The 24471-nt window shown below is 40.5% G+C and overlaps 2 protein-coding genes across 2 annotated transcripts in view; both read left to right on the forward strand.

Annotated features, from left to right (window-relative positions):
• The window catches only part of igf2r (insulin-like growth factor 2 receptor), a 51650-nt gene extending 37024 nt beyond the window's left edge, over window positions 1-14626 (forward strand). The window contains exons 31-50 of the mRNA XM_042222729.1: window positions 773-969; window positions 1201-1327; window positions 1575-1706; window positions 2688-2847; window positions 3279-3387; window positions 4225-4306; window positions 4447-4574; window positions 4720-4869; window positions 4958-5116; window positions 5243-5447; window positions 6616-6850; window positions 7104-7240; window positions 7490-7607; window positions 8163-8309; window positions 8449-8633; window positions 8822-9008; window positions 9117-9263; window positions 9365-9434; window positions 10597-10875; window positions 10966-14626. Of these exons, the coding sequence (XP_042078663.1) occupies window positions 773-969; window positions 1201-1327; window positions 1575-1706; window positions 2688-2847; window positions 3279-3387; window positions 4225-4306; window positions 4447-4574; window positions 4720-4869; window positions 4958-5116; window positions 5243-5447; window positions 6616-6850; window positions 7104-7240; window positions 7490-7607; window positions 8163-8309; window positions 8449-8633; window positions 8822-9008; window positions 9117-9263; window positions 9365-9434; window positions 10597-10875; window positions 10966-11124 (3113 nt within the window). The 3' untranslated portion in view covers window positions 11125-14626. The remainder of the gene's footprint in view (window positions 1-772; window positions 970-1200; window positions 1328-1574; window positions 1707-2687; window positions 2848-3278; window positions 3388-4224; window positions 4307-4446; window positions 4575-4719; window positions 4870-4957; window positions 5117-5242; window positions 5448-6615; window positions 6851-7103; window positions 7241-7489; window positions 7608-8162; window positions 8310-8448; window positions 8634-8821; window positions 9009-9116; window positions 9264-9364; window positions 9435-10596; window positions 10876-10965) is intronic.
• A 142-nt stretch (window positions 14627-14768) lies between these two features.
• On the forward strand, window positions 14769-23809 carry LOC102303957 (solute carrier family 22 member 2). The gene is made up of 11 exons (XM_005948432.2): window positions 14769-16105; window positions 18372-18475; window positions 18641-18795; window positions 19379-19547; window positions 20147-20261; window positions 20813-20913; window positions 22079-22293; window positions 22368-22476; window positions 22879-22991; window positions 23068-23167; window positions 23444-23809. Exons 1-11 carry the CDS (start codon window positions 15707-15709, stop codon window positions 23538-23540), a joined length of 1677 nt encoding a protein of 558 aa, XP_005948494.1. The 5' UTR covers window positions 14769-15706; the 3' UTR covers window positions 23541-23809.
• Window positions 23810-24471: the final 662 nt, after the last annotated feature.

The raw sequence follows: 24471 nt of genomic DNA on the forward strand, positions 1-24471 counted from the left end.
TTACTTAATATGGTGTGCGTGTGTGTGTTTGGGGCAGTGTCATTCAACCCACTTGATGTATGATTATTTGGCTTACTTTAAAAGTAGTCGCTTGTTCACTTACTTAATATGGGGGGCGTGTGTGTGTTTGGGGGGGCGTGTGTGTGTTTGGGGGGGCGTGTGTGTGTGTTTGGGGGTGCGTGTTTGTGACCTCCTGCTCACCAAAAGGATCATAAAAGCAGGAAGATTACTAAGCAACAAACAGAACCCTCACATAGATCCCTACAATAAAACACTTCAGCCTCCCCCAGCAACAAACTGGCTGGAGAGGTGACAAAGGAACGTCTTTGATCCTACAGTTTGAACTAAGACTTACAAATTTAAGTAACACAATGACAACATTTAACAATTTGACTCCAACACACGGACTTCTTTTTTTCTTATAGTGTATGTAGTTTGTGTAACTTAGTAGAATTTAATTATCATTTACAGAAAGGACCACAGTTCAGAATTTTCTCCTTTTTTCCTTTTCTCTTGTCAGTGATGATCAGGGTCGCTCGTACGACCTCTCACCTCTGGCTATGGACTCTGGGAACTGGGAGGCGGAACTTCCCACTGGGGACACGAATAAACAGTATTACATTAACGTCTGTAGGTCGCTGGTGAAGCAGAAAGGTTGGTGTAAAGGATACAGTAATGTCATTACATCTACCTCTGGTTTAGAGTTTAAATATAATTCTGGCCCAAATTTCTATGTCTTGAAATCCACTGAAAATCCTTCTCCTTGCTACAGACCCATGGAAGTGTCCCTCCACTGCAGCGTCATGCCTGAAGGTTGGAGATGAATATTGGAGTCTGGGTCAGGTCCATTCTGGTCCTACTTGGGACGGAAATGTCCTAATGCTGCAGTACACCAGCGGCCAGGCTTGTTCAGATGGAAGCCGCAACAGGACCAGTATTATCCGCTTCCAGTGTGACAAAAACAAAGTGGTAAGAACTGTACTCAAAAGATGGTCAGCTAAAATGTTTGGTGGCAGTCAGGCTGTAAAACATGCAGTAAACAGTTTGTTGAGCATCAAATGGCTTTCTAAACCACACGTGAGGTGGAATGTAGGATCCATGTAGAAGAGGCTTACTGCTTTTCCCCCGTAGGGTCCAAATTTGAGTTATTTTAAAATATAAAAAAAAATAAAAAAACATGTATTTATATGCCCCACATAGAACTCTCGGCCTACTCTGATCTCTGACATTGAAGACTGTGTGTACACCTTCATGTGGAAAACAGCTGCTGCCTGCCCTCTAAATAGTGTCCAGCATGACAACTGCAGAGTCACCAACCCTGCTACAGGTCAGAAACACACACTTTCTCCTCATATCATCTTTGTTTATTTTGATATACCTGCTGGAGTAATAAAAGGAGAATGTTATGGTAATATGCATTTAAATTTAAGTTCTCAAAAAGCATCTGCTTTCCCTTTTTATTCCTCTTTATGTCTGCTGATCTCTGGTATTCTCTGAAGAGTGTGTAAAGATGTGTACAAGTTAAATATCTATTTCTAAATAGCCGCAGTGCTAAACCATGACTTCTTCCATAGGTCATTTATTTGACCTGAACCCCTTGAAGAAGAATGAGGGTTACACTGTGCACCATCATAAGGACCAGAAGATGGTGTTCCGCATGAACATCTGTGGATCTGTGGCCAACACTGGTTGCAGCCCTGACACTGGTACGTCACTGCAATCGGCGAGTTGTTAATTTAGCCGCACCACATTTCTGGATTATATTAGCCAATTTCTGATTACAAAGAAATGAAAGATCTACCAAGTTGAGAAGTATACTTGGATTATTTTAATTCTATGAATTGTGAAAAATCAGCAGTGGTGGTAGCTTTTGGTATGCTGCTTCACATATTTCTCTGGTCCAGGGCCTCTCTCAGTTGAATATTATACAATTTGGCGCAGCAGATAAATTTGACTCTGTTGTGCAATCATGTCGATGGAAGTCTAGCAGATCATTCCTCTTCAGTCACTGAGACGATCAGAGGTCTCTGTTATGTCATCATTGAATCAGAGTGTATACAGGAGTCACTTTCAGGCAATCAGTTCTGCTTTTAACCAGTCAGTTACTTTATAAAAAAAACAAAGTGCCTCTGTAGTTAGGAGAGATTGCTTCCTTCAACTTTCATCTGGTTACTGTTTAGTCTTGATAGATATTCAGAAACTTTATGAAACGCCAAGAACGTCATAACTGTTTGTCTGCAACACAAGCAACGAATGAAACCCAAACAGACACTTGAATTTCCAGGTTCTCTCAAATTATTGACCGCTCGCTTACCAGAGAGTTAAAAAATGGTCTGGATTTGTAACTGATGATGGCTATGCTAAGAAATGTTTAATCAGCATCAGATACACAGTGGGGGAGAATAATATGTGGCAATACAAGTGCAGTAAGGTCATGGTTCGAATGCTCAACAATGGGATATATTTGCAGTCCTGAAAAAAATACTATTAATTAAAGTAATAATAAAAATGAATCCCAGAGTCTGAGCTGAATTTGATCACTCACTCGCTAAGAAATATAAATATTTCCCAAAAAACTTTGAGCGTTCAGCAGATTTCCAGCTGGTAGAACAGATCTATGGAATATTTATATTTTTGTGTTTTACATTTAAAGCTTTCTGAATGATCTCCATGAATATGTGTTATAGCTGTGTGCATTAAGGAAGGCAGTGATGTGGTCAGTGGTGGTAAGGTGAGCAATAAGCTCTCATACAAGGACCATGTTCTGGAGCTCACCTATGAAGAAGGAAGTCCATGCCCTGCAAACCGTAGCCTCACCCACAGCACCGTCATCAGCTTCATCTGCAGGTACATTTTTCTCCATTTGCATCTTAATTTTCATCTATAACTACGTCAAGCATAGAGCATTCTCAGGAATCACATTTTCTCAAACCTGCGTTGTTCAGGAATAGCAAACTGAGATTTAAAGTGCCCCTTAAGAGAAAATTCATACCTGTATACATCGTGATACTGTGTGTCATTTGTTTCCTCCAATTTTCCTAAATATAAAACTAACTTGAATTAATCCTTTATTTCAGAATCTGGTAGTGATGGAAAAGCTAGTGTGAGAGCTTTATTGATGAAGTAGTGCTTCATCTTTTAAATAAGAGTAAACTCACTACAAGTATTTACAGATTTGTTAAACGCCTTTTTAATGCAACCTTGGTGATTTTAATATATTTATTAAGAATAAACGAGTGAATGTTGTTTGTTTGTTTGAATGTTTTGTGTTTGTGCAGGCCAGCTAGCATGAGCTCAGCCCCCTCAGAGCCAGTGCTGATTGGCTCAAACACTGAAATGTGCACGCACTTCTTCGCTTTCCACACACCGTTGGTTTGTGAGCAGCCTGTAAGTATGTTTGTGTGAGAGAAGACTCACCAGTCCATCACAGGTGGAAAAGGAATGTACTTTTGTAATAAGATTTAAAAATAAATAAAGTTAGTGTTTTCCCCTTGTAGTAAATTAAGTAGAAAAGTGCTGTATAAAAACTACTCCAGCTCCCATGAGTACTCAAAGCGCTTGTCTCATTCACCCATTCATACAAGCACCTTAAGTGCTTTCTAGCTAACAATTAGCACACCAATGGATGCAACAGAGTGAACCTTGGTGTCACTACATGCACACATGCAGACCCCAACCTTCAGATTAGTAGACGACCTGCTATACGGCCTGAGCTACAGCCTCACAGCTGATGAAAAATCATAAATGATTATAGCGTGTTTGTGTTTGCTGTGATATAACCAGCTGCTTACTGTTCACTGCACAGATGAGGGAGAAAATTGTTTAGACAGAAAGACTGCATACAGTCAATACAGCCTGTTGTTGCAGTGCTTCCTTTATGTTGAAAAGCTGTTTTGACATACTGCAGTTCAGTTGGAAAACAGGGTGTGCTCTTTCCTAATATGGCACATAATTTCTCAGAGAGAAGCAAACTTAAGTTAACAGAGGCAGACAGGTCACCTGAAGTCAGCTTCTTGGGGTCATCAAAGGAGCGGGGAATGTCCAATGATAAGCAGATGTCCCTGAAGCTTTTGTGTAGTCTCTAAAAGTTTGGTAACATTAGAAAATAAACATGGTTGAACTCCTGGACTCTAAAGTTGTAATTGTTTGATGGCTCATGACTTACAGTATAGTTTTGTGCTCTAAAAAGGGATTTTTCTTTTCTGCTTTTCCTTTAATAAAAAGGTAACTTGTTCAGTCCAGAACGGCTCTGCTCTCATAGACCTGACTCCTCTGATTCATGTCAGCGGATACTACACAGCAACAGGTCAGTGAGACACAGGTTCACCTCTCACACCTATAGATATAGCAGAGTTGCATCATTTTGAGTTAAAATGACGAGTCCCTGTACAACAATATGCACTGTGTCAGTCCTTAACAGTCTGCATGTTCCTCCTTTGAGAATAGATGACGACATTGACCCGGATAACCCAGACTTCTACGTCAACATCTGCCAGCCTCTAAACCCCATCCCTGGGGTCAACTGCCCACCTGGAGCCGCTGTCTGCATGGATCCAAATGACGGACCACCTGTGGTGAGTTCTTTGACAAATGCTGTCCTTTACACTATTTAAAAAAAAAAAAAAAAAGTTTAATTGCTTTGATCTGCCTTACCAAGGCAGTGACATCACAAGGACTTAATGTTAATAAAATAATAATTTTCATTATTGTCTCTTGAAGGAAATTGGTCGCACCACCCGTGGTCCAGAGCTCAACAAATTAACAAGGGAGGTATCCATCACCTACAACAGCTCAACAAAGTGTGCTTTGGACCCTCTACAGAACTACACTTCAACCATTGTCTTTACCTGCCGGAGAGGCCTCGAGCTGGTCAGCAGAGCTATATAATAAGAGTATTTACTTTTTGCCTGTTCTCTTTATCCTGGTTATTTTTTAACTACTTTCTATCTCTGAACAGGGCTCTCCGCAAATGCTGAGGCTGCAGGGCTGCATCTATTTCTTTGAGTGGCCAACCCCGATAGTCTGTTCAGATGCCACTAACATCAGCGGCTGCCAGCTTACTGACTCTCAGCTCCAGTTTACATTTGACCTGTCAAACCTCTCCAAGGAAGTCCAGGTGAGCTGATGATATACTGAACACTTTCTAACCAGAGGAAGTCTATTTGATTCAAAGGTTTCACTGTAACAGAAATATTCTTTGTTTAGAAGCATAGGAAGGTCAGAGCTCTGTGTGTATGTCTAGGTAAACGGGAACTCGGGTACGTATCACATCAAAGTCTGCGGCTCAGTGGAAGTACCGGCCTGTGAGCAGAGTGCAGTGTGCCACGTTTCTGGTTCAGACAAGTTGGGGTCATCATTTGGCATCAGTAAAGCCATGACAATGGACTTCAAACACGAAGAGCAGGCTGTGCTGATGCAGTATGGTGGAGGAGATCCCTGCGCACTAGGTAAAGTCTTCTGTAATTAGTAAAGCTCTTATAGCTAGCTCAAAAACAAGGTATGATGTTAATGGGGAAAAATGCTTCAAAAGAAAAAACTGAAAGAAAATGACGTTTTATTGTTCACAGCCTCAAAATATACACAATATGTCATACAAATTCGCAATAATGATATTAGTATTTATTTAAGAAAAATGACTGAACAGCATTTTTATTGGTCACCGCAGCTTGCAAATGGCAGCATTTATCAGAGGAAACAAATTAAGGAAGTTTTCCCTGCATGTTCTCCCTGTGTTTGCATGTGTTCTCTGTGGGTACTCCAGCTTCCTTCAGTTGCTGAGTATTTTGAGGAGTTGATGTGAGAGGTTTGTTTCTTTTAGACATAAGCTGGGACATGGCAACACGAAAGCTGGGTAATAAGAAAATAAGCACACAAAAAAATATGATGGCTACTATAAAATATGAACTTTAACGTTGGTATTTTTTATTTTAACTTCTAACTGCAGTTGTCACTATCAGTGGTCCAAAGCACAGATAAAAGTTTTACAGAATAGCTAATCTTGTGTTGTGTCAGCAGTGCAACACACATGAAGGAAAGTAATGATAAATTTTGTATAGGTGCAATATTTCTGATTAGAGCAATGCTTAGATGCACTTTTGAAAAGATTAAACTCTTTCTTTCTTCATGCATGGCGAAAACATTTTTATGTGTTTTAGCAGTCAGATTTAGTTTGTTTACTTTTAGAGAAATGACTTATAATCAATTGTGGCTTCATGTTGACGTGGGAAAAAATACAAAACTAAGAACTGTATATAAAAGATGGATGTAGCCTCTTTGATGATACCTGTTTAAACTCGAAATTATTGGAGGTGAGGCCAGAGGAGAGCTGCCCTTAACAACACACCTGAACCAGTTTATTATAAAGGGTAAAACTAAAGTCCCAGTCCTTACACCTGTTATGAATGAGGAAAACAAAACAATTTTTTTATCAAGCTGTAAATGCTCATTTTCGGGCAACTTAGGATGGGGGTGGGCTTCTCGTTGTCTTCTTCTGTCTAAATAAAGGCATTAACTCCTTCCTGATAGTTTAACATACTTATCCTAATGCTGTGTTGTCTTCACTTCCAAAACTGAAAATCTTTTGTTTTTCTTTTTATTTCCCCCTCTCTCTCCCAGCCTCGGCTAAGCATCAGTCCTCCATATTGTTTACATGCGACCATTCTGTAGGAAGTGGTTCTCCAGAGCTGCTCTCAGAGACAGCAGGCTGTACAGTCACTTTCCAGTGGCGCACCAATGCAGTTTGTACCCCAAGGAAGATGGAGTGTAAGCTCGTCAGCCAGCATAAGACCTTTGACCTCCGAGCACTTTCCTCCCTCACTGAGCCGTGGAAGTTCAGCTACAAAGGAGATTCGTAAGTGTGGTTTTGATTCCTTAATCGAAGGCAGTAAATCCACAGTTCGATTCTGGAGCTCTGCAGTCGTTCTGCACACACTTTTGATGCTTTTCCAACTTTTCACTATTTATTAGATCTATTTATATTTAGCAATGCATATGCCTCATATAAGATGCATTAGCCCTTTCTTAAAAAGAATTTCTAAACGCATGCTGTGGTCTCATGATTCCTCACTCTTTAAAATTTTGCATCTTTGTTTCTGTGGCTTCAGGTATTTCATCAACCTGTGTCAGGGTATCCGTGGTGGACTGCCAGGCTGTCCTGAAGATGCAGCCGTATGCCGCCGCACAGCAGCAGGAAAAACCGAAGTCCTGGGCCGAGTTTACACGCAGAAAATGGAGTCCAGTGGTGTGCAAACCATTGCAAATACTTTACATTCATTGGTGTAAAGGATATTTTCCCTAAACTGTTTTTTACTACCATTATTATAAAAAATAAACTGAAAACAGTGTAGACTAAGAGTTAAATATGTAAGCAAGGATCACTGATTAGACATATTTGTTTGCCTTTAGGTCTTGTTTTCTTCTCTCACAGGAGTGTTTTTGATGTTAGAGAACTTTATCCCGACAGTCTCAAGAGATTTCCCTTCCTCTACAGGTGGGAAGATTTTTGTGAACTATTCAGCAGGAGATGAATTATGCCCTAAACGCCAGAAAGCCAAGACCATAATCCAGCTGAGCTGCGGCTCCACAGTGGGACACCCCAAAGTTATCAGGTAACAAAACCTCTTTTAGAGATTTTAATGTTTCCCTTCAGTAGAAATTTGATTAATTCATTTAATACAACATTGGTATTAAATTACTGTATCAAATTAACAGAATGTTTAAACTTTGAATCATTTATTATCCTGTTTATTTGTTTTAAGATTATAGCAAATTTTTTTAGCTTTTTTTTTCTTTCTTTCTTTTTTTTGCTTTATTTCATAAACTTTAGTTTTAGTTAATTGAGTAACATAACATTTCTCAGCAGACTAAATGTTGTTCAGTTGCATCACATTGTCTGAAATTAATGCAACAAATGTTTCCTGTTAAATTGTCACGTGTTGTTTTTCCTGATCTGTATCTCTGTGTATATTCACATAAAAGTTTTGTTTACATTGCCTATTTTAAAACAATTTTAACTTGTGTTTCATTTGTCTTTTTTCCCACAAGTCTCAGTGCCCTTGTTTTGTTTTTGTTATTTTGTTATTTGAACTGGTCCTCTGCATCTTAAAGTAGACCTGTTATGCTTTATTCTTAATTGAATATCCTATATTCTCTTGTCTGTGCAGGGTTGATGAGGGTTCATGTGAGTTCTTGATAGGCTGGGAGACTCTGGAAGCTTGTGCAGTGAAACCAACGGAGGTACAGATGGTAAATGGAACCATAAAGGTTCCTAAAACTGGAGTCAGCTTCAGTCTGGGAGCACTCTACTTCAGGTAACAGAGTCCACCTGTGTCATCCACTCATTACACTTCACCTCATATAAATTTCAGTTTCAATCAGCAAGCAAAAAAATGCACTTCTAAAATTCTTTCTGTCACAAAAGTTTCATTTGGGTTTTTTTCTGCCTTTTAGCCACCATCAGGCGTCTGGAGACATTCGTAACAATGGCGACCGCTACATCTACCACATCCAGTTGTCTGGTATCACCAATAAATCCCTGCCTAAATGTCTTGGTGCCAACATCTGCCAGGTGAAACAGAATGACACCTACAGCCGCAAGATTGGCTCATCCAACAAAGCCAAGTACTACATAAAAGGTAAACAGAAGAGGATTTTGATCTATCATTCAAAACCCTTTGCAAAGCATGTGATTGGCAATGACATCAGTGCAAAAAAAAAAAACAAAACCCACACCTGCATAAGAAACAAAGTGCCATTTCATTTTAGCGTGAGTCCTTCCATTTAGTGGTCACAGCATCTTAACATGTTTTTGTTTTTCCATCAGGAGGAAATGTGGATGTGATAGTGCCTTCTGAGTCAGAGTGTGGCCGCGCGAAGAACAAAACGGTTTCATCCACAATAAGGTTTCACTGTAACCCGTCAGCAGGTGTCGGCATCCCAGAGTTTATGCTGGAGACGGACAATTGCCAGTATCTGTTTGTGTGGCACACAAACGCTGTGTGTGATCTGACGTGAGTCTTTTCTTTTTCTTTTTCTTTTTTATACAATCTGACTTTAATCCCAAAAGCACAAAACACTAGATAAATATGTTGAAGTCTCCTCTCTGGATTGAATTTCAGGACTGTTGACAGGCAGATAAATGATGACGGTGAAGACACTCCGCCTCTGTCTAGGCGGAGCCAAGCAATGGGGGTGGTGCTGAGCCTCCTGTTGGTGGTTCTAATTGTGTGTCTGATGGGGCTTCTGCTGCACAAGAGAGAGAGGAGGTGAGACCACGAGTATCCATTTTTGGTACATATATATTTTTTTTTAAAAAAATATATTTTGTATGAAAGCCTCTTTCATAATCTCACCTGTCTGTGTCCAGGGAACTGGTGAGGCAGAAGATCGCTGGTTGTTGTAGGAGAGGAAACCAAGTCTCCTATAAATATTCCAAGGTTGGTTGAGCTAATGAATGAACGAGTTTCAAAGTTACTTTGTATTTTCCCCGGTCTAAAGATCAGAAAGCATAACGCAAGGAAGAGTCACGAGTGGGTTACTGGCACTGACAGGGAATAAAGCTGCTGCTCAGGGTGAAGCCAAGGCCAAAATAACAAATGGCACAATAAAACAAAACAAACAAAATAATTCAAAACTCCGACTCCAACATGATCCCTCATGTTATTTAAAGGGTTTCTGTAACTTGTAACTAGAGAAGGAACATGTTATGCTGCAGCCACTCCTAGGCTAATAATGGCTGGAGAAAGCAGCACAACCCAAATGAGTTCAACTTGGAGCAATTAACTGTCAGTCTTGTTGCCTTTGAAATGGTTGCTTCAAAGGTGGGGACCAGTTGTGCTACCACTCGCAGTTAGTTTCTGCATTCAAAGCAACGTTGGTGCATCAAGGCTATCAGCTTGTGATTGAATGGGGAAAAGCTAGCAAATGCCTGGACTCTGACAATGATAAACGGTGATAAATCAGCGAAAATCACAAATCTGTTGCTGTCTACATACTCAGAAATTCACATCAACTCCTTAAAGAGTCAGAGTCCAGCCAGAAGAAAAATTAACAAATGCCTGCACAAATGAAGCAGCTGCAGGACATGGATTTAAATACAAATTGCCAAATGACAAAGCAGCTTTATTTTTGTGGCAACTTTGGTTTTATATAGAAATCTAACCAGAGCACAACCAGTTGGTAACCAGTGGAGTCGAGTCTGCGTTTACAACTAAATTTGTGCGAGAATACACTATTCCAATTTCAGCAAAGACATCTGAGTATTCACTGGTGCAGCCACGCCCACTTTGAAATGGCTGTATGAAGCTGTGGTTGCCGTGTCATATTCTAGCTGTACCTGAACTTGGACTTAAGTTTTTCTTAAGGTAATAATATAAAGTGATAAAGTAATCATATTAATAAATAAAAAAGGACAACTTAAGGATTACATGTTACATGACTAATGATTAAACACTAAGGTTATTTTTATAGCTTAGCGAATATTCAAAAAGCCATAGCATGCTACAAATCAGATACTCTAGTGAAGCTTTTTTTAAATAACCATGTAGATGAGTAAAAACTTAGTATGCATCTTATTGTTTGTGCCTTTTAAATACTCAGGTCAGCACAGATGAAGGAGGAGAGGAGGAGATGGAATGGCTGATGGAGGAGATCGATGCTCCTCCCACATCTTCATCGTCTTTGCACCGTGGCAAGAATAACCAAAGCAACGGTCACATCACGACCAAGCCTGTGAATACAGAGGGTCTGCGGTCATTCTCGCTGGACGATCAGGATGACGACAGCGAGGACGAGGTGCTGAGTGTCCCCGGGGTACGTGTGATAAAATCGTCAGGACTCGCTAAGCACTCTACGGCTCATCGCAGCGCCTTCTTGCAAGTCAGTTCTTTGTCTTTTTCTCTGGTATCATCTCAGTCGTTCATGGTAGCAATGATTGCACCCATTGCTCACAGAAGTCTTTCATTTCAGGAGGAGAGCGACGAGGACCTGGTGGGCCTCCTGGACGAGTCAGATAGGAAAAGGAAGAGCAGCAAACCTCGCTCTTCTGGCCTTAACCACGGTAACAACACGGCAGCGAACAAGAAACGGGAAGAAGACGACAGTGACGAGGACCTCCTCAGGGTGTGATGTCACTCTGTCCTTCCTGGTTCTCTCCATCCAATCCGAACTCTTCTCTCTCAGTGAATGTCTCCATAATAGCAACAGTGAAATGCCAACAACACACCGAAGACAGAAACCTTTCCTTTCTTTAGGGATATATTTTTATTGGGCTGCACCTTCATTCGGCCTACACCGACTCAGTCCAGTTCACCGTCCACATATAATTTTTATTTGACAGCTCATTTAAAGTGTTCTTAAGGTTCTTTTGAACTCCACCATATTGTCTTTCATAATCCCGATACTTCAGCCTTGCCACATTTGTCTGATGAAGAACGAACAGGCCAGCTCTTAAAATCGACTCTGGGAGCACACAAAGCTTCTTTCTAATGTGATTTCCAGCTTGATGTGTCAACTAGACATGTCACCATAACCATATGCACCAAACAGTAAACAATGATACCACAACACTATCATTACAAGAAGGGAAAATCTGATATCATCACTGAAATGAGGCATGATAAGATGTGAATGAAAATTAAGTTATATATGTATCTTCTATTTTCTTCTGGTGTTTTGAACTGAAGCTGTTTTCCTACCTTGATTAATGGTACTAACACTGGCTGTGTGTCTGCTTGTGGACTGTGTGAAGGTACTTAATAAGGAAGACTTTTTTTTTCCTGTTTGGAGTTGTTTCTTTGCTCTCCATTGGCCCGCAGGTACTTTATGAAAAAACTGTCATGAGATTTATTCCCATAGCTTAGGCAGTGAAGGTGCCAGCTTCTTTCTAAAAAGGGAATGAAGACACCAGTTTGTTTTCGTGCTATTTACAGTTGCTTTTATAGCAGACCCGTTTTTCCCCTTATTTGCCCTCGAAAAGAAAGCACGATGCCTTCATACTGATGAATTTACTTTGCATTTTCATCTATGAATCATGTCCAGCAACGGATTGAATTTCTTTGATTGTCTTGATTTGATCAGAGACGTTGTAAATAGATGATAATGTTCTATAATATGGACGTTTCGTTTATAGTCTTCACCGGTGAATTGTTCACATGTTTGTTTTGGTGATTATTTAACGGCTCGTCCGAGCTGATTACGTTTGTTTCTCTGTTCTGTGTGAAAATGGAGATGGCCTTAAGTATGAATGGATGGTTGAAGAAAGTTGAAAGTGAAACTGGAGGCGTTCCTTTGGATTGATTTGGTCCCCTCCCGTCCTGTTAAAGCCATATTTCTACTGCCACCCTTGGCACTAATGTAGGGAAATCGATTCTTTTTTTTTTTCTTTTTCTTGCTCGTGTGCTCTTGTACTTTACAGGCTCGGTTGTTGTACTCAGATCTGATTGCTGCGTGAAAAGTGAAGCCAACTTTTCGTAGTGCTGAAATCCGCCCTGTTCAGCCAAATGCATGATGCAAAAGATGGTAGTGAAACTAAAATGCAGGATGTTTTGCTTTTTCACAGAGGATGTCAGTAATAATGGAAACCTACTTTATGCCATATTTCCACATGAGAGTAATTAAATCTGTAAGCTTGCACAGTGTAAACACAGCATGATTGAGATTGATTTTTCTACAACAGTTAGAGCTCAGACCGGGTGATTTTACAAAACAAACGCACCTCAAATACGGTGATTTTATGGACACATGATCATCACAAAAACAATTAGGTTGGATTATTCTGTTTTCACTTCACTCTTCTTTCTGATGTGCAGAGCAGCTGAAAACCAATAAAATAGCTGCTGTTAATCTCAATTTTCTCCAGTTAATTGGTTTAGAGAAAAGTAGCACACCCTCATAAAGGAAGGTGGACTTTTTGAAAATCGTTTAAAAAAACAAAAAAAAACAAACTGAAAGTCTATTTTGTAGGTTTCCACTAATTAATCAGATTTGGTTGGTTGGTCAAATTGACTGAACTTTGCAAACTCCCTGAAGACATCAAGTCTAAAGATTTAGCCTAATTACTGCTAACAGGGAGGCACATTTAAAGCTAAAACGATTTTTTAATTAAAATAATCTGTACTATTCTTTGGTTTTGACTCCTCTACTATAAACAACTGTTTGCTTTCACTGGCAATAATAAGTTTTGAGTTTCAGCCTTGTAATTGGAACAAAAAATATATCTGAAAACTGTGTTGCTGCTTGTATAACCAGGAAGGGGTGAGCTGCAGCCCTTGGTAGCATAAATCTTTATCTCTGTACATCAGTAATAACTTCTCATTTTCTCCAACTGGGGAAAGGAGGTGAACAATCCCGAGCTTAATTAAATCACTTTGCAGTGCATTTGTTGACATTTACTACCATTAAAAAAAAACCGTGCCCTTGATCGTATATTCATCACATTAGTTGCCGTTGCATTGCTGGTGTAGATTAATATTTGTGTTTTCTCAGTATTCAAATGTGAGTTTATTGCTAAAACCTCAATAACAAAGATTTGCCATTCAGGGTATTTCTAAAGCTTTGTACACATAATTGTTAAGCGCGTTTTTGTATGATGCCACGTGCCCAAAAAATACTGATAAAATAACGAGAAACAGCATTTAATAAAATAATTGTCATTTACACTGTAAACTTCAGTGTACTTCACAGAAAGGAGTTCGAGGAGTGTTGTGATAGCAAAGAGTAGAAACAGATCGCACTCCTCCTTTTACTTTTTCTGTTTCTCTCTGATTACAAACTGAACATTTCCAAAGCAGCTTTTGACATTTTAAAACTCTCTTAATAAACTCTCTTAGCATATAATCATATTATTGTGCTACTGATCTGAAATTCTGAACAGTGCAAGTGTATCTACCTTTAACAGCTTAAAGAATGAGAGTACACGGCACATGGTCAGGTTTCCAGAAACATGACAATGACATTGGTAACAGGTGAAATATTTATGATCAGTATTTATCATAAAATATGATTGTAACGAAGACTTTTTATAAACTTTCCTTTTACGTGTTCGTTCATTCAGCGTGTGGTTTTGCTATATGAACTTGAGCTGTTCTTCTTAAAGTTTTTTTACCAGAATCCTGACCCTGTTAGTCTGAGAGGTGAATTGAAAGTGTCTGTGTTTGGCACTTTGTAGTCATCTCTCCCGAGTCTCAACATTGTAGCACTCCTCATTTCAGAGTAGCAGGAGGTAAAGTTTGTGAAGTTATTTGTTCATTGTTGCATTAAATTTGTTTCTGCTTTGCACCAAAGTTCCCGTGGCTCATCTGCATGGTACTGTACTGAACCATCTCTTTCTTGAAGTTATTACTGGACATTCTTGTGCTTTTTTTGTTTGTTTGTTTTTGTCCACAGTCGTGGAAACATTTGGATATGATGAAACAAATTTAGTATGTGAGACTGACATCAAGCAGCAGACAAACCAACTGAAAAAAGAGGGAAAAAAAGCACAAGAAACTTTCTTCAATGATTTGGTACGATGGGATATCATCATTATGTTTTAGTTGATGTAAGGTTATGTTTGATGTTTTCAGCTCTTTGCCTGTTTTCCTATTTAAAATAAAAAATATGTAAAATATTGCATTATTTGAATAAATAAGAGATCTGCTGTTTATTACTTTTGTGGTGTAATCTCATTTTATGTCTGACAAAATTTCTAAAAGAAATTATTTAAAAGTCAACTTTGGCAACATTGCAATTAAGTTCTTATTTGGACGAACTTGAGATTTGACCTGAAGACGTCCTGACATCTGGCTTGTGCTCAATAATTTGAAACTTATTTTTGTCATCTAATCTTGTCTGGACTGACTTACCGTATGAAAGAAGAATGAGCCTTGAACGTTGAATGAAATGAACTTGTCTTGAATGAGACTTCCCAACATCTATTCTTGGGTAAAATGAGGTTTTATCCAAGAATAGGTCTTAGGTCTTTAAAATTTGTCTCAAAAAAGCTGAGACTAAAACCTATGCAAATATTAAAATATTTCAGGTACAATGAGGTAGGAGAATTTGGGGGGGGGGAATCCTTTGCTCTTGTTTTCAATAACTTGATCCTGTCTTGGGCTTCAAGTTGCTTAAAATGATTTCACACTAGTTAAGACTTGAGTCTTAGTTTGATCTGTCTTCAAAAGGATTTCCAGCAACACACGAGCTTGTCTTGAAGATTAAATCTTGATCCTGTTAAGTCAAGATTCAGGCTTAACTTGACTGACTTAACTTGGACTGACACTAAACGTGCCTCAAAGTTCTTTAGACTTGTCTGAAAAGACTCAAGAAACTCAACTTTCTTTCCTCTGATCTTATCTTTCTCAGTTCTTAATGTCTAACAGATTCCAATGAAGTACCTCTTAAATGTTAACTGATTAAACATCATCACTGTGTCACCGTCCAAGCCAATGTGTCCACGCTGATGAATTTATGTAAATTAATCCCCAAAGCAGACGTTCTGCTGGGCTCTGACGTCAGTAAATTGGATAGCAAACGTCTTTTAATGCTCTATGGGAACAGGCAGTGCAGTACCAACGCATTTCTATGGACCTTTGCTCCTTCTTGTGCTGTTTAAAAACCCAGTGCATGTGCATTTCAATGGGCACTCTGCAGAGGGAAGCTCAGCATACAAATTAGACTCCGGCTGAGTGTTTTTTGCAGCTGGTTAAAGTAAAGAAACCCTTCTACAATCATGACCACTTTTGATGATATCTTAGAAGAAGCTGGGAAGTTTGGCCGCTGCCAGAAGCGTATCTTCATCCTGCTGTGTATGGTGTCCATGCCATGGGCAGGTGTGTATGTCGGGATAGTCTTCCAGGGTTTCACCCCTGATCACTGGTGTCGAGACCCTGCAGTGGTGGAGAGGAGAGAGGCATGCGGTTGGAACCTGGCAGAGAGTCGCAGGCTCACAGTACCTCTGGACAACAGCTCTGGTCAGCAGAGCAGCTGTGAGCAGTACAAGGTGGACTGGAATGCTACTGAGCTCACCTGTGACAAACAGGAGCTGGAGGACCTCAGCAGAACTCCCACAATCAGCTGCAAACATGGCTGGGAGTACGACTACGAGGGAAGACGGTCTTTTGTTACTGAGGTGGGGAACAAGAGGTCACAGCCAACACACACAGACCAAAAAACAAAACGTAGACAAAATATTTTTTGAGTAAAAGACTGAATTCAACAACATGACGCAGCTTGGAATATAGAAAACAGAAATAATGATTTGTTTTTTAAAAAAGGGGTCATTCAGTCTTGACTTAAAGTAATTTTTTGCTTCTTTTGCACCTTGAAATCTGCGGCAGAGTCTGAACATGAATATCTCAAATAATATTAAAGGTAAAAGCCTGGAACTGTAATTTGGGGCAAATGCAAAAAAGGTCTGTTGGCTAATTAAAATATGCAAAAAAAATTCAAGCCAGCCTGTAAAGTCCCACGCTGATAAAGATATTTATATTTGTCTATATTTAAATATATTTATTTTGTTTTTTTTAGTTATTTTATTGATTTATAATTGGTAAAATTTAGATTAAGTCTACTGCTATTGTTGCTTTTGTGGGGCAGCTTGTCATATTTGCTCAATCCAACATGAAAGTTGAATGAAAATTGCATTTTCTTTATTTTTGAGAAAGAATTTCTTAAAAAGATTCTGCATGCTTTATTTTTGCATTGTAATGAAATATAACTATATATCATTCAGAAAGCATTCTCTGGCAATGTGAAGTGTTTTTTAATTGGGTGCTCAAAGATTTTACAGAAAAATGTTCAGGCTTTTCTATTTAATAGATTTTAATGTGTGAGGGGAAAAAAGTGGGTGTATATATATACATATCCATCTATCTTGTATGTGCAGATAACATTTTACAGCAATCATTGTAAGTGTTCTACTTTTCCTCTAATAAAATTGTTATGCACATATATATGTATGACCTATGGGACCGGTATAGGAAATGAATGGGAATCCACTAATTGGTTATGAGAAGACCTGGATTGATTACGAGAAGGCCTACGGCTCAATTCCCCACACCTGGATCCTGGAATGCCTAGAACTATACAAGATCAAAGGAACCCCTGAGAACCTTCATCAGGAAGGCTCTCAGGGGGCAACACTAGAGGCCAACTGCAAGCCCATAGCACAAGTCACCATCAAGTGCAGGATCTACCAAGGAGATGCTCTGTCCCCACTGCTGTTCTGCACAGGCCTGAACCCCTGAGATCATTAACAAGACTGGTTACGGATACCGATACAGTTGTCAGCCATCTCCTGTACATGGATGACATCAAGCTATATGCCAAGAATGAATGAGGCATTGTTTTACTGATCCACACCACCAGAATATACAGCAATGACATTGGAATGTCAGTCGGACTGGAGAAATGTAGTTGGATGATAACAAAGTACTAGAAGGCAACATTGCAGACATAGAGGACAGTTACAAGTACCTGGGGATCCCGCAGGCGAATGGGAACCATGAAGAGGCCGCTAGTAAAGCTGCAACCACCAAGTTCCTGCAGAGGGTCAGGCAAGTCCTGAGGAGTCAGCTGAACGGCAAGAACATGATCCGGGCTATCAACACCTACGCCCTGCCCGTGATCAGCTACCCTGCTGGGATAATAAGTGGGCTAAAGGAGGAGATAGAAGCCACTGACATCAACATCAGGAAACCCCTGACCATGCATGGAGGGTTTCACCCCAAGTCATGCACCCTGAGGCTGTACACTAAGCGGAAGGAAGGAGGCCGGGGACTAATGAGTGTCAGTACCCCAGACCAGGAGGACGCAGAAAACATCCAGGAATACATCAGGAAGATGACCCCAACTGACCGAGTGCTCAGTGAATACCTCGGGCAACAGAAACCCTAGAATGACGAGGAAGAGGAGGAACCATCATGGAAGGAGAGGCCCCTGCACGGTATGTACCACCGGCAGATAGAGGAGGTGGCTGATATCCAGAAATCCTACCAGTGGCTCCAGCAGATCCCAGGAACGACATCGGAGATCTCTGTCCAGCTAAGAGCTCGGATACAGCTGAGATACTTCGCAAGACTCTCACGCCCCCAGGCCTCTGGTAGAGGACCCGAGCTTGAAGGATTGACCGCCCGCAGGGGCGAGAGGGAATTTGTTTTTGTACGTGTGTGTGTGTGTGTGTGTGTGTGTGTACACATAAATAAAAAGAGAACTGTGTTGCTCAGAGAATCTGACTACTTTGGTAAAACCTAAATATGTCCATATCCCAAGCAAAGATTTATTAATGACTAATATGGTAATTTTGTGTTGTTCATAAAATGAACAAAAACATGGGCAGCATGCCATACAATTTGTTTTGACAGATTCAGGACATTTTTCACTTTGTGTTTTCCCAGTTTGACCTGGTGTGCTCGAATGCATGGTTGGTGGACATGTTTCAGGCCACTCTGAACGTGGGGTTCCTAGTTGGAAGTATTGCCATTGGCTACCTGGCTGACAGGTTAGGCTATGATTGTGACAGTGATTGAAAATTGACTCAAAATACATTAAATTACTATCTATTTATATTTTTTTCTTGTTGTTTTTAGCACTTGCTTGACCAAATAATTGACATTATGTGAGACGGACTTACAGCAATGTGATGATTGTTGATGTCTGACTTCAGGTTTGGCAGGAAAATGAGCTTCCTCATATCCAACTTGCTGAATGGGGTTTCAGGGATCCTGGTGGCCGTGGCTCCAAACTACATATCTTTACTGGTTTTCAGGACTCTCTATGGGTTTGGAGTGAAAGGAGGCTGGGTAGCTGGATATGTGCTGAGTAAGACCACCTTACAACCTTTACCTTTGCTTTTCACCACAGTCAATCAAGGATAGTCATTCCCTGAACAGCTTTTACTTGCTAGCAAGGGAGACTGGTCAGAACCAGGGTTTTGGAGCTGAACGCCTTTTATTGAAAACAGTTACAGTACACACAAGCACCTGCCATAGTAAACCCCCCCTATGGTTACAAAAGATAAGGCTGTGTGTGTGTGTGTGTGTGTGTGTGTGTGTGTGTGTGTGTGTGTGTGCGTGTGTGTGTGTGTGTGTGTGTGTGCGTGTGTGTGTGTGTGTGTGTTGTGTTGTGTATGTGTGTGTGTGTGTGTGTGCGTGTGTGTGTGTGCGTGCGCAAAAGGGTCATAAAAGCAGGAAGTTACTAAACAACAAAACAGAACCCTCACACAGGATGTTCCATTAAATAAAACAATGCAGCCTCCCCCACCGTCCAACAGGCTGGAGAGGTGGTCAGAGACAAAGGCATGTCTTTGATCCTGCTGCTTGAACTAAGACTTACAAATTTAAGTAAAACAGTGACAACATTTAACAATTTGACTCCAACACACACCTTCCTCTATTCATCTCAGTCACAGAGATCGTGGGCGTGGAGTTCAGACGTACAGTCGGAGTAATTTACCAGATGTTCTTCAGTATCGGCATCCTCATCCTCCCTCTGCTCGCCTACTATATAACAGACTGGCGCTGGCTGCAGGTCGTCATCACCATCCCCTACATCCTGTTCCTGTCCTACTACTGGTAAGAGTCACCACAACCACATACAGCAGTATGAATGAAGTTTTATTAACCCATCTTTCAACTTTTATTTAACATATTAATTTGGGCTGTAGCCAATTTCAGTGACATGTAGGTGATTTTAAAATGTTAGAAATCTGTGTCTTGTAGTCATTTCCAAATGTTTTATAAAAATGAGTAGTCTTCTCACTTATGCTAAAAAAAAAAACATTATCCAGTTATTATATACATATTAATACATTTTAAATGCAGGTTTAGAATAAATGTTTTCCTTTGTAGAGCCAATGAGGGTATATCACACCAGAGGTACTGTGGAGAAAAGATATTATTACCTTTAGTTTTTTGCCGCTATGTCAACCTGTGCACCTTTAGCACTATATTTTATCAGATGCTACCCTTACGTGGGTTGTCTGTTTTGCCTGTTCTTTCTTTGTACGACCCATTAAACCTTAAAATAAAACCCCAAAATCTCTTTGTCTTAGTGAAAAAATACACGCACCTACTGATAATTTGTCATTATCAATTAAAAAAAGAAAGAATTTGTACCTTTAAATAGTTTTGTATTTAACAACAGATTTGTTGTTGACATTTTACATTTCCAGGTTCATCCCAGAGTCTCCGAGATGGCTTCTCTCTCAAAACCAAAACTCCAAAGCAGTGAAGATCACAGAGGACATAGCCAAAGAAAACAAGATGACTCTTTCCAAGAACATCGAGGTAGCCATTGGACACAAAATCTCTGCATCTGTTACCTGGAATCAAATTCTATCAGCAGATAACATGACAATTTGAAGTCTAATTCATTGTGACTTATTAAGTGAGATAAAACTTACATTTTAGGAAATAGAAATAGATTTACATTCCTGTAAATGTGTGAGAACTGAAAATACCAGTTTGTGGACTTTGGAGAGAGAAATGTTGTCCCATTTGTGTCTGATGAAAATGTAGCTCCTCAACAGTTCTGGGTCTTGCTTGTTGTGTCTTTCATGTCATGATACACGAGATGTTTTTGGTTGGTGAAAGGTCTGGACTCCAGGCAAGCCAGTTCAGTACCTGAACTCTTCTACTTTGAAGCCATGCTGTTTTAAAAGATGCAATAAGCGGTTTCAAGCCTTCCATGAAAAAGACACGATATGGATTGGATTAGACTGCATTATTTTTTGTGAGATTTTTTTTCATAGAGAAACATAGTAAAACAGGCTGAAGCTAAGGCATGAAAACAACCAGAAATACTTTTACTATGTGATGTTATATAAATGATCCTGCAGACCCTGAAAGATGATAACGCAGACTCAACCACCGCTTCCTTCATGGACCTGATCAGAACGCCAAACATGCGAAAACACACTTTTATCCTCAGCTATAACTGGTAAGGATTCAATTAAAGCAGGACACAACTGTTATTGTAAATGACTCTTCTTTATCCAAAAATAAAAAAAAAATCTATTTAGGATAAAGTCTCCCAATTGCCAGTCTTGGTAGCCGGGAATCGGTCCGCCAGGCCCTCCGCCTGACGCACATTGCACCCGACCCCTACGTGTGTCTCCTGCGGGTGGTGGGACTGCAGGAAGATGGGCCCATGTCCCTTTTTCGGGCTGTGCCCGGTCAGGCCCCATGGACTAAGGCCCGGCCACAAGACGTTTGGCCTTGGGCACCCTCCCCAGGCCTGGCTCCAGGGCGGGGCCCCCGTAACCCTATTCTGGGCGGGGTAAACTGTTCCCTTGATGTTTTCCTCATAAGGGTCTTCTGAATTGCTCTTTGTCTGGTCCCTCACCCAGGACCAATTTGCCATGGGAGACCCTACCAGGGGGCAAAAGCCCCCAGACAACATAGCCCCTGGGATCCCTTGGACAGACAAACCTTGTCAGTTCAAGTATCTCGGGGTCTTGTTCGCGAGTGATGGGAGAAGGGAGTCGGAGATCGACAGACGGATTGGGGCTGCAGCTGCAGTAATGCAGACGCTGCACCAGTCCATCGTGGTGAAGAGGGAGCTGAGTGTAAAAGCGAAGCTCTCGATTTACCGGTCGATCTACGTCCCTACCCTCACCTATGGCCACGAGCTGTGGGTAGTGACCGAAAGAACGAGATCGCAGATACAAGCGGCAGAAATGAGCTTCCTCCGAAGGGTGGCTGGCCTCTCCCTTAGAGATAGGGTGAGAAGTTCGGCCATCCGGGAGGGGCTCAGAGTAGAGCCGCTGCTCCTCCACATCGAAAGGAGCCAGCTGAGGTGGTTCGGGCATCTGACAAGGATGCCCCCCTGGGCGCCTCCTGGGTGAGGTGTTCCAGGCATGTCCCACCGGGAGGAGGCCCCGGGACAGACCCAGGACACGCTGGAGAGATTATATCTCTCGGCTGGCCTGGGAACGCCTTCGCGTTCCCCCGGATAAGCTGGAGGAGGTGGCTGGGGAGAGGGAGGTCTGGGCTTCTCTGCTTGGGCTGCTGCCCCCGCGACCCGGCTCCAGATAAGCGGAAGGAAATGGATGGATGGAATTTAGGATAAAGATTCGAAGTTAATGAGATGTTTTTTCTCCCAGGTTCACCAGTGCTGTCGTCTACCAGGGTTTGATCATGAGGCTGGGCATTCTGGGAGGAAATGTCTATATCGACTTCCTCATCTCTGGCTTGGTGGAGTTTCCTGCCGCCTTCCTCATCCTGTTCACCATTGAGCGCATCGGCCGACGCCTCCCCTTCGCCACGGCTAATTTTGTAGCTGGAGTCTCCTGTTTCATCACTGCCTTTATTCCTGACAGTGAGTGATTTTTCTTAGTGCTCTTGAACGTTGATTTCCAAGTTTTCTTTTAATGGTTCTGTCTGTTCTTGCAGGCATGTTTTGGTTTAAGACGGCAGTGGCATGCATCGGCCGATTGGGGATCACGATGACCTTTGAGATGGTGGTGTTTGTTAACACTGAGCTCTACCCGACATTTGTCAGGTATAATACAAAAAATGTATTGTGTTTGGGATGAACAGGTATAATTTATACATCAACTAAGGTAATCAGTAAACAACAGTAAATTCTGTGTATAACAAAAGAACATCACAAATCACTATTGATAGAACTGTGCTCACAGAAAGCTTAGACTGCTGCCAAATCTGTTTGAAGCTGTACCTGATAATCTAAGTGTGAAACTGATCAAAATATGAACTTTTATCCTTTTCTTTTATGTCACAGTTTCAGAACCTGTCCAAATCCATCTGTTTTTGTATTTGTATGTAGATAACTAATGTAACTGTGGATATTTAGCCTTTCAAACATGTCTTCGCATCAAAAGTTTAAAAAGTAAATATACTTTATTTTAGTAGATTAAAAGAAATGCTGTTTTTATGTCTTTAGGAACCTCGGAGTGTCTGTTTGTTCCACTCTGTGTGATGTTGGAGGCATTGTGGCTCCATTCCTGCTCTACAGACTGGCTGTGATCTGGCTGGAGCTGCCACTCATCATCTTTGGTGGGTTTTCTGAGAGTAAAAGTCAGATAAATGTGACTATCAAAGCTTAAATGCATTATTGAATTGTGTTGTGTAGGGTTTCTGGCTTTCCTGGCTGGAGGTTTGGTGCTGCTGCTCCCTGAGACCAGAGGCGTACCGCTGCCCGATACCATCGACGACATTGAGTTCCCAGAAAAGTGAGTAGTTAGTGCAGTAGGAAAATTAAGCCCCTTTAAATCCCGTTATATCTCTGTTATTGTATCTATAGTAAGTACAGATTGAGAGACTTTTTTTTTCCCCCAACACAGCACATTTAGTATTTTTGCTTAAACTGACTAAAACAAGTAATCAGTTATCAGAAAAGCTGTTGATTTATGTTCTGATTGACAATCAGATTTATGAATAATAATGCATGGGTGTTTTAGACTTGTAGCTTTGTAGTTGATGTGTATAACGCGACTTTGTGTTTTCAGAGCAAAGGAGAAAATCGGACTGAAGAACCAGCAGATGGTGAACCTGCTGCCCAACTACCAAAATACAGCATCCAACAAAGATCGGGCAACTGTTTAAGCTCCTTTGCACACCAAAGTATTTATTTATGCTGTTTAACAGTGTTGCTTGTGGATATAATAGTTACTTCCTTGATTTTTATTTTAGGAGCCAATTTGAACAATTTCTCAGTTTTTCTTTGTGCACAGTGTTTAGTGTTTAGACTAACTTGTGTCTTTTTATGGAACCACGTCATACAGTTATTAAAGTTATCTTTAATGCAACCAAGCTTCAAGTATTTTCATTTAAAACATTTACTGTTATAAGATTTAAAGTGCGCCATCATCTGTGCCTTCACTTAATTAATAACCTCAGTAAACACTTTTCATATGAGTTTATGTTTTCAGTTGTCTCTTTCAACTCTTTTGTAAGCTGATGTTAACCTTTTGCATTTAGGTTTCAGAGTTCGCCACGGTACAGAAACCGTTTTAGTGAAAGTTACAAATGATCTTCTCATGGCCTCTGACAGTGGACTCATCTCTGTGCTTGTCCTGTTAGACCTCAGTGCAGCTTTCAATACTGTTGATCATAATATTTTATTACATCAATTAGAGCATGCTTATTTGTATTACAGGTACTGTGCTGCAGTGGTCTAATAGACTCCAATTTGCTCATGTTGTGGAGATCAGGGAAATATTTTACTGCTACTATTCATAACCATTATCATTAACCATTGCATTAATTCTCATTCTCATCAAAAACATTGATTGACGCTGTTGGTATTATGTTATAATTTGTATTACTGGTGTTATCATAATCACGTACTAACCTTTTCATTACAGGTGTAGTTGTAATCATTTTATATACACTTTGCATTTCTGTGCTTATTTAAAGAGTTGAAGCTCAGTCAGGTAGTTGAAGGTCGTGAACTTTGTTTGGCGCTATGATCAGACAATACGTGGTGTAAGGGATGTTGAGCTATGGAAAGAACATAGTATACATTTTAACTGCT

The sequence above is a fragment of the Haplochromis burtoni genome, unplaced genomic scaffold (genome assembly GCF_018398535.1).
Source record: "Haplochromis burtoni strain Fernald_Lab_line unplaced genomic scaffold, NCSU_Asbu1 Contig_93, whole genome shotgun sequence".
In the NCBI taxonomy this organism is placed as follows: Eukaryota; Metazoa; Chordata; class Actinopteri; order Cichliformes; family Cichlidae; genus Haplochromis; species Haplochromis burtoni.